Source organism: Hippocampus comes, unplaced genomic scaffold (genome assembly GCF_001891065.2).
Source record: "Hippocampus comes isolate QL1 unplaced genomic scaffold, H_comes_QL1_v1.1 scaffold165, whole genome shotgun sequence".
Lineage (NCBI taxonomy): Eukaryota > Metazoa > Chordata > Actinopteri > Syngnathiformes > Syngnathidae > Hippocampus > Hippocampus comes.
Genome location: NW_017805262.1, coordinates 68,949 through 78,849, shown reverse-complemented (window position 1 = coordinate 78,849; position 9,901 = coordinate 68,949). Strand labels below are relative to the sequence as shown.

Sequence of the window (9,901 nt, the reverse complement as noted above, 5' to 3'; positions counted from 1 at the left end):
GACAGAGCCTGGCTGAAACGCTGCGTCAACGAAGCGTCTCAGCTGTCTCGTTGACAAGCTCGAATGTCTTAACCACTAACTTCACCGACCAAAGCGTATCATTTATCTTCCCCCTCCCCCCCAAAAAAATCCCCTGATCTAAGAGCAAATGGAAGGGAGGAGCTGATCCCCAAATAAATGATTCGAGTGGTTTACACAAAGGGGAAATGAGAAGCTGAGAGTCAAAGCCATCTGGGTGTTTAGTCGAAAGTTTTTTTTTTTTTTTTGCAAGAGACGACTGTAATTGAACACGTCACGTGACACACCGACGTCAAGCTACGCGAGACTTCGGGACTACGTTAAGAGGGGGCTGCATGTATTAATAACTTGTTCGTTCTGTTTACTGTGAATTGTAAATTAATTTGTTCGATAAAGTTTTAAAAAATACAATTTTAAATTAAAAAAAAAAAACGTTAAGAGGAAGCGTGAGCCAAGGAGAAATTTAAAATACTGTTGCTTCGACAGCAGGGGCCGCTGGCTGCCAGCTGCAAGAAAAAGAAGGTGCCCGGAGGAGCAATTATGCGAAAGGGTTGAGAAACCTCACCGTCACACATTTGAGAGAGATTCAAAAGTGGGCAGGAAGTCGACTTTATCTGCGGTTGCCCCGAGTGTCAATGCGTCGGGTATAAATCTGACAGCGCTCCTCATTTTATGCATCCTGTTTGTGGGATAGCAGTGGATGAGGGCCTTTATTTTCTCTGTAGCCAAAAAAAATAAAAAGCCCCAGGACTTGTAAACACTTTAGTTTTCTGAGGTGCACTTCGCAACTGGGGAAGCGGTTTGAAGGACTCCAAACTCTTTCACCTTGGCTATCATCGAAGCTGGCATTTTTTTTCCCATCACGATTTCTTCCAACGTTGTATCAGTGACGAAACAGAGGCAAGCCACAACAAGCGTGTGAAATTGAAACCCCAAGAGTCACTGCGTTGAAATCCACCGTTGACGTCGTAAAACGTCTGTTTCCTAATTTTCTTCCTTCCCAAAAAAAAAAAAAAACATGCCCGCAGTCTATATAAAATTTGAACAGGTTTAACGATGCCATTTTATCAGCCTCTGTGGAAATCGCGTGGTACGCATCAATCACGTGTGATGATCACAGCGGAAGCCGAAGACAAATCTTCAGTGTGTAACTGCCATTTGCAACATGAAAAAGTGCCACCAAAACCATAATTGTTGTCTTCTGCTCATTTAACCCTTTCGGGGGAGAGCGGTTACTACAATGGGACGGCTTATCGTGTTATCAGGTTACAGGGTGCATGAAAGTGCTAAAGACTGAAATGTTTAAATGGGAAACGATCACGACTGTGAAGAAGTCGTTTTTTGTTTTTTTTCCATTTCAGTTTTTGCGATGAGCAGCTTGATTCTTCAGTCAATGTGCTATTTTTAGAGACAATTTGCTGTATATAGTGGCATGCAGACTCTGCTAATGCTCAATGGATTGTGAGGACAGCTCGGTTCGGAAAAATGCGCATGAATGAGAGTGTTACTAAAAGTCTACATCTGTAATAATCAATGGAATACTTGTTTGGAAATCTTTTGAACACAATCCAAAATAATTCCAAACAACTTTGGACAACTCCAAATTTGAAATTCAACAAATGGAGCCTGAACACCATGGTGGTCTTCCTATTAGATTGCGTTTTTTTTTTTTCTTTCTTTTTGAAATTCACTCTACAGCTGCAGCCAATCACCTCGACAGTCTTCTGCCTCAGGAGCCAAGGAGGAGGAAAAAAAAAATACTGCAAATTACACCCCCGGAAGAAAAAAAAAAAACTGCAGTCCCAGTGGGGAGAATTTACAACACACACTCATGAGTGATCACATCAGCAACACTCTTTCTTCTTGTTCAGCGACCCGATTATTGGTCTGTTTCTGAGGAATGAGTCACGTTCAATCATTTGGAAAGCCAGACTTTAGGCTCATGAACGCACCATTAGCCCACATACTGTAATCTTATGTCTCTTAATGACTCACTGGGCTTCTCTTCCAGGAGAGGAGATATTAGCCCCATCTTTATATGTGGCATTTGGAAGCAAAGGTCTTGGAAAAGGTCCCTTTTTTTGCATTACTTTTCACAGATAGGCTGAAGATCGACTGCAAGCGAAGTCAAAGATGTTAAAACCATGAAAAAAAAAGACCAAAAGAGAGAAAAAAAAAAGTCAAACCCTGTAACCTGATAACATGATAAACTGTCCACTGTAGTGGCCGCGGCCCATGAAAGGGTTAACCCGGGGGTCTGCAACACACGGCTCTCGAGCCGCATGTGGCTCTTTAGCGCCCCCAGTGGCTCCATAGAGCTTTTTCAAAAATGTTTGAAAATGGAAAAAGATGGGATGGAAATATATTTTTTTGTTTTAATATGGTTTCTGTTAGAGATTATTATTATTTCTAAGGGTGAACCCTAAATCAGGGGTCCGCAACCCAAAATGTTGAAAGAGCCATATTGGACCAAAAAAACAAAAAACAAATATGTCTGGAGCCGCAAAAAATTAAAAGCCTTTTAATAAAGGCAACACGGGCTATGTATCTATATTAGCTATATTAGCCTACAATCAAAATGACTAAGTTTGCTACAAATACACAATGAGCCTTCATGATTCAATGTTTTTCCCCTGCAGTGCATCCTGTAGTGCAGGGGTACAAAACCTTTTTTAACTGAAGATCGACTTTTCGATCAACCAGCATCCCGAGATCGACCCGTTACAGCACGCGCGCATACGTACACACTTACACACGCATGCCGACGCATGGGACACACTTTTGCAGTGTGTCAACTAGCGTTGCTCACATGTAGCGTTTAAAAATGCTCCTCTCTGCCCTCCAGATTCCCATCCTCTGCTAGTACCCTCAGTGATTTATAGAGAAGTCAAAAATAACGGTTGATATACCTATTGTGTAAGTTATTGTAATGTGGGCTTTGGTAACAAGAAAATGCCTAAAGTGTCACTCTTATTTATTACAAATGAGAATTTGAAATTTTGGTAGCGATTTTAGAAAGCATCATGAAAGTTGACATCTTTGATTTGCTTTCGCAGACCACATAAAATGATGTGGCGGGCCAGATTTGGCCCCCGGGGCCTTGAGTTTGACACCTGTGTCCTACAGAAACCATATTAAAATATATTTCCCCCCCTCATCTTTTTCCATTTTCAAAAATTTTTGAACAAGCTCCAGGGAGCCATTAGGGTGGCGCATGTGGCTCCGGAGCCGCAGGTTGCCGACCCCCGCCCTAAACAAAGGGCCAGGTCGATTCCAAGTATTTTGTTTCATTCCCCACAAAAAGCCTTTTGTCATCACGCCTCTCTTTATCGGGGGAGATAACGCGTGTCTGAACAAAAGACATCGAAGCGCTTTTGTCACCACCTGGTACAATGAAGCGCTTCCATCGCGTCACGACTTGCTCGGTGACAAACGTTGCAGACGCGAGTTCACACACATTTTTTCAGCTGCTTTTGGTGAGTCACCGGTCGAAGTCGCTCACTAAGAGATGAGTTCATCGCAGAAACGCGGCCGACCGCTTCTTCAGAGCCTCGTGTGAACAAATCCTTGCAAGATGGGGCACGATCACCGGAAGCATTTGATACAATGGCTCAGTTACTTTCAAGTTGAGCAAGAAGAAAAGTGAGAATGAATGAAATGGAAACGGCAATCCTTTGGTCAAGGTCCACAAAGCCTAAGTCCGTGAGGGGCCTGCAAGTCCACACCTTGTTGGATTTAAACTTTTTCTTTTTTTATTTGAAACTAAAAGTAAGATGAACCTTCTGTTACACTTCCAGGGACAGAAAGACTCCCAAGAAGTCTGAAATTGGGCCTTGTGTCAACGGGCGGTCAGTGCTCAAGCTTTCACACGGTGGAAATGTCACCTGTCAGACGTCACCTTCCATGTGCTCTTATTGTTGTCGCCTTGTGCGCGACCCGGTTGTTTTCTTTTTTTTTTTTTTTTTTTTTTTCAGCTGCCATCGTGCCCTGGAACGAGCTCCACCTCGGGGGCCCGGAAAAGGGCATTTTCAGAGAATGGCCGAAAGTTCCATTCCGTCCATTTTTTTTTTTTTTTTTTGGTTTTACTGTTCATCCTGTTCTGAGTCATCATATGTTGTATATTCTTGTGTTTTTTTGTGGCGATAATTGGGCAGCATTTTTCACAGCCCCGTTTTGTTAAGCGGAGATGCCGGCGCTGTTGGACAGTCTGCGCCGGTGCGGTTGGACGGACAGCTTGCGGAGCTGAGGATGCGTAGTTGGAACTGAGAGTCGCCGCTTGGAATTGAAACGGATTTACAAAGGACAGGAGAAATGAAACAATCTCTTTTTTCGTCAATGGACGCGACAGTTTCTTGTTTACTTTCAAACTTAGCTTGTAGCAGACGTGTGCACATTTTGAGCATGATGTCTCTGATCGACACTTTTGGGACACTTTTGATTCTCTCCTCTTTCATCGAGAACTGGCTACGATTGCATGACTGTCCGCATTTCATGTTACGTGTGTTAATTGTTTTGTAAAGCATTTTGTTACAGCTGCAGCTGTTGTGAAAGTGCGATGTCAATAAAGATGTATTGTATTGTACAGCGGGACCTCTACTAAGGAAATTAATATATTCTGGAAAAATTTTCTTAACGAGAAAATTTTATAGGTAGAGAAGCGTTTTCCATGTAAATGCCCTAATCCGTTCCAAGTCACACCAAAATGCGGACATAAATGTTTTCTAAAGAATAAAAATATGTAACAAATACATTTTACAATTAGATTATTGTACAATAAATGAGAGTTGTGCAAAATGTAAAAAACAAAGACTGAAGAATAAAAATTATAGGAATTTAACTTTTAGCTGCGTCCTCATCTTTTTTTACCCTCTTGTTCTCCCTTAAAAGTGAGTTTTGCCTGGCGTTTTGTAAAGAACTGATCTAAGGACGTTTGCTTTTGTCGGCTTTTAACAATCCTTCGAAAATGTCCAAGGCAAACATCAGCAGAGTGAGCGATCGCCCGACTGGTGAACACTTTTTCTGGGTGATTCGCATGTATGCAAAACTATCGGAACACCTCATGGCCCAAGGAGTGAATGGCAAGGACAGTGCATAAACACATATCTATCTATCTACACACATACAGTAGGAGTCCCTCTTTGCCAATGGGATGCTAGGAGGATGCTCGGTAATAGCCAATGGCAAAGCAGCTCTAAGTATGTTGCGTTCAGAAAACTCTGAGCTGCGAGTAGCAGTCCATACTGTATTTTTACCATTTGTATCTTGAAATTTCTTTCATAACAAGATGCAATATTTTCCTGTTGAGACGTTTCGTAACTTGAAAATTTCATATGAAGAGACGTTTGTAAGTAGAGGTACCACTGTATTGTATTCTGTGGCTGGATGCATCTTTATCTTTCGGCAAGAATCTTTGTCAACCACAAGGAACTGAAACGGGAGTGGGGTGGGGGGGGGGCAAGGGGGGCACATGAAGGATGAAGTTGGCATGATATACGTGTTTCATTTTGAGGAAGCGAAGACCCTCACAATGAGACACAAGCCTAATTTGAATTCATCGAAACATCTGGTTTCCAGTTCAAACCTGCCCCCCTTGAACCCACAAGCACGTTTTGTTAACCGCGGGGAGGCATTCGCACACAGGCAGGGGCTCAAGACCTGTTGATTCCCCAGCATGCCCCGCTCACATTCCTGACCTCCTTCTGTCACTCTCTTACTAACTTCACCCCATTTCGCTTGCCTAAGACACCATCCGCCCCCCACCCCCAAGACTTAAAAACCGACCTTCCTCCACTGATTTCTCTGAGAGCAAGCTGACGGGAAGAAATATGATCTGTCAATCAAACACCTCAAGTGCATTTTGAAACTTGAGATTCCTAATGTGAGTGTGACCCCCCCACGACACGACAGTGAAAGCCGGCGCCCCGCAGAGTTAAGAGTCTGGTGAAAGAGTCCAAAAGGGGAACGATAAGAGTCCTTTCTTCAAGAGCACGCAACTTCCTTCGTAATCAGCCTACCGCTGAGGCGGCGGCAATATGTGCTGCCGTTTTTGTGAGCGGAAACTGTTCCTTTTTCAGATCGGGGCTGCAAGAGCAACTGGGGGGTGTGAGGGGGCAAAAGCATAGCTAGAATTGCAACAAACATGGATTTGTTTGTCGAAAAAGTTCCCCTTGGATCAAACTGACGTCGAAAAATTCGGCCAAATGCGAATGAATTCTTAGATCGCTGGAGTAGCTGGACGGCGGACTCACGGGTTTTCATCTCAACGACAAAAGAAAAAAAATGATGTGCGGCTTTCAACTCATTCAGTAGCCGCCAATTCTGGACCAAGTCTAAAAAGACGTTTAAAAACGTCTTTGGGAGTGAATGAGTTCATGAACCCTTTCAGGTACAGCGGTCACGACAGTGGACAGCTTATCAGGTTACAGGGTGCATGAAAGCGTTCACGTCTTCCAACGACCTGTAGCAACAAGCGTGTGGTTTTTGTGGTTGATCCAGCAGACGCTTGACAAATTAATTTCCTTTCCTTCAGGGCAAGAAGATGACTACTGCCCAGAGTTCAAGGGAGGCATGCAAAAAAATTGCCAGATTTAGCCAACAAAAGGAGGACCGCTGTGAAAGGCAAAAAAAAAAAAAAAAGCGCCTTCATTGCCAAATTTAGCCAACAAAAGGGGGACCGCTGTGAAAGTTTTGGCTGAGTTCAAGATTCAGAGTTGAGAAAAGATATTGACGTGGTGACTTACTGTGGACAGAACCGTGGTGCTGGCTCGCCGCTTTCGGCGTGTTGGATTTACTCTTCGGAGGGTTTGACTCCGTGGTGGGTCCGGCCTCACCTGGGCCCTTTGGTTCCAACTGGTTTTGGCTCGCCGCTTTGTCCATGAGCGATTTTTGCCTCGTTAACCCACCGTCAGTGCCCGCCCTCATCAGCTTCTCGCCGACGCTCTGTACCCGTGCCTGACCGGCCGAAGAAGTTACGCCAGGGCATTCCTTCCTGGGGGAGGGCAGCTTGGATCCGGCGCCGGCTGAGGGAGGCCGGGCCAGCCTGGAGGTTTTCGACATCCCGCCTTGGTGACTCTCAGTTGGTCTCTGCGCCCGCGTCCGGTGGGCTCTCAGAGCTCCCCGCGGATCTCCGGCGTGTTGTGACTGGTGCAGGTGAGGTGGGAGGCCGGTGGAAGGAGGGGACTTTTGGGAAGTAAAGGGGGTGGGGGGTTATTAGCTCTCTGGAAGGTGCGTGGCCTCCTGGGATCATTCTACAAAACAAACGGCGTGCGTGCGCATGAACCTGTGGAGGGAGCAGGGCGAAGCTTTGCCGAATCTCACTCTGAAGTTATTCACTCCTTCAGCCTCTGAGACTTCTCATTCCTACCTCGCAGGTTTCTTTTTCAGTTGCGCATACTCGGCGGGGAAAGCATTCCGGAGCGATTCCAATTTGAAGAGGCGAAACGAGAAAAAAAAGGAGCAAAAAGTCCTCCTTCAGGTGCAGCTGCTGAAGCTGTTCCAGATGTGAGCGCGCCGATTCATGTCATCAGTGCGCCGCTTCGGTTCGGTCCCCCCGAGCTCGGTCTTGTGCTGCTTTCGCTCCCTTCCCCTTCGCTTCTCTCCATCCATCATTTGACTCTTTCGCCTCTCGTCCCCCGAGACGCTTTTGCGCTCCGCCTCACGTGTCAGGTGGCGGAGTCGGGAAGCGCGCGCTCACGCGATGGCTCTGAGCTCGGCGGGTGGAATTTGTGGAGAATTAAAAAGCGCGAAAGGAGAGAGCGCGCGCGTGTGTGCGAGGGGTGTGGGTCGTCTCTGTGATTTGCTGCGCCAAAAACATCAGCTGTGATGAGAGGGGAAAAACATGGGTGGGGGGGGGGGCAAGCAGGGGAAAAGTTGGCTCCGAGAGAAACACGAGGAAGAGAAGATCACAGCTTCTCCGAGGGACAAACAACATTCGACTCCTTTGACAAATTGCTCGGCGCCAACGCTTGGCCCGCGCTCAAACCCCGCGTTGACCGTTTGCCAAATTATGTCGCTCGCGGGGCAACTTTGCATGTGAAAAGAGGATTTCATAACAGGCGCCGACGGGATTGCAAAAAACGCCTTTTGCCGAGGCTCGGCGTTCGTGACCTCTGGAGACGGGTCATGACAGGAAACGATTTCATCCGGACACCTCTAGCCCAGTGGTGTCAAACTCATTTCACATTGTGGGCCACATACGGCCTCGGTAGATGTCAAGTGGGCCGGACCATTAAAATGATACCATATTCTGCTATAAATAACCAAAACAATATGTCTTTCCTTTGTTCTGGTCTAAAGAAGCACAAGAACATTCGGAAAATATTGAAATTTAATTAACAGATCTTTTACAAAACATTTCATGAAGCACCTTAAGATTTCCTTCGACAAATGTGAAATTTACTTTTAGCACAAACATATATGCATTGCAACTGATCGCACTGATTGTACAAAGGCACAAAACTTTAACAAGTAATTGGTATTTAAAAATATAGTTCACGCACTTCAAGATTTATAAAGAAAGGATTTTTTTAAACCATTTACACATGTGCATATAAAACCTAAATTTAATCCCTGCCTACATCTTACAAACTCAGGAGAGTGCAATTAAATGTGTAAAGAATCAAGTATTCACATGTCCTTGATACCGTCTGCTGTTTGGGTCTGTCTCAGCGACAGACTGAGACTGCTGTTGTCTTCTCCTCTGATCAAAACAGCGTGCCCCCTAGCGGATACTCCATGAATTGCACCTTATTAAAAATATTCCTTGTCTTTTACGCATTTTTTTCACTTTTAAATTATCCTGCGGGCCTGATCGAACCTCCTTGGGGGCCGGTTCCGGCCCGCGGGCCGTATGTTTGACACCCCTGCTCGAGCCGCGTGTGTAATACGCTGCCGCACATGCGATATATTACACGGGGACGCCATTGTGTTGCGTGCTCGCCGACGAAACGCCAGAAAATGGATTATAGATAGCCACTGCAGCAACATGCTGAAAAGAGCAACAATTTGTTACGCTGCTCATTTTATCAACAGAGAAACATCCCGGCGTAAAACTGCCACGCTGCAAACAGTCAAACATAACATAGGAATGAATGTCGGGATCACTCTTGCGGAAGAGAACAGAAATCCTCCAAACAAGCGTCACTGACTGTATGGATATGTAATACATAATATGATGGCAACGTAACCGCTTGGCTTTGGATGAGGCAAAGCAGATTGACCTACATACATTCCTCGGCGATGACACGTTGGGATTCCGAAACGGACTTTCATGGGAGTCGCAGCGTTTCTGACGGATTTTGGGAAGCGAGGGAGAAGAGGATAGAGCGCGCCGTTAGATTGGATATCGGACTCGGTGTCGGATTTTGGGACGCGTGCGTCGCCGGCGGGCTTGGTTCTGCTGCGTTAGCAACATGCTAGCAGGGATTACCTCAAACCGAGGACGACCGCGACTCCATATGAGTTTTATTCAAACGCGTGAGCTTGCTATTTGTGTGTGTTGGGAGAAGATGAAAGGCCTTCTGTGTGGACTGGAAGCCTCCCAGCCTTTAAGCCACTTCTTACTTACTGTACAGTATACACAAATGAGAGCGGAGCCCAGTTCAAAGGCTTGAAATAGCAGGGCGTTTGGAGAAGGTTATAATTTCAGCGGTTGAGCGAAGACTGTGGTTTTTTTTTTTTTTTGCAAAGCGCGACGGATCGCGAAATGCAATCTTTATATGAAATACGAAAGCCCGCCCGGTCTTGACATATTACTTGGGCATGTCATGTTACGGTGTATTTAATTTAACCCTTTCGGGGACAGCGGTCACTACAGTGGGCAGTTTATCAAGTTACAGGGTGCATGAAATCGTTAATTGCTCAAATTAAGTCGTTGGGCATCCAG

The 9,901-nt window shown here is 45.5% G+C and overlaps 1 protein-coding gene across 2 annotated transcripts in view; it reads right to left on the bottom strand.

Moving 5' to 3' along the window:
• kiaa1217 (KIAA1217 ortholog) overlaps positions 1-9,901 on the bottom strand; it is a 100,708-nt gene that overhangs the window by 69,849 nt on the left and 20,958 nt on the right. Inside the window, exon 1 of one of the 2 annotated variants that reach the window (XM_019869471.1) lies at positions 6,759-7,699. The exons of the other annotated variant lie outside the window; for it this stretch is intronic. Coding sequence (XP_019725030.1) covers positions 6,759-7,074 — 316 coding nt within the window. The 5' untranslated portion in view covers positions 7,075-7,699. Of the gene's footprint in view, positions 1-6,758; positions 7,700-9,901 lie in introns of those variants that run through there. 2 annotated transcript variants of the gene reach the window in all.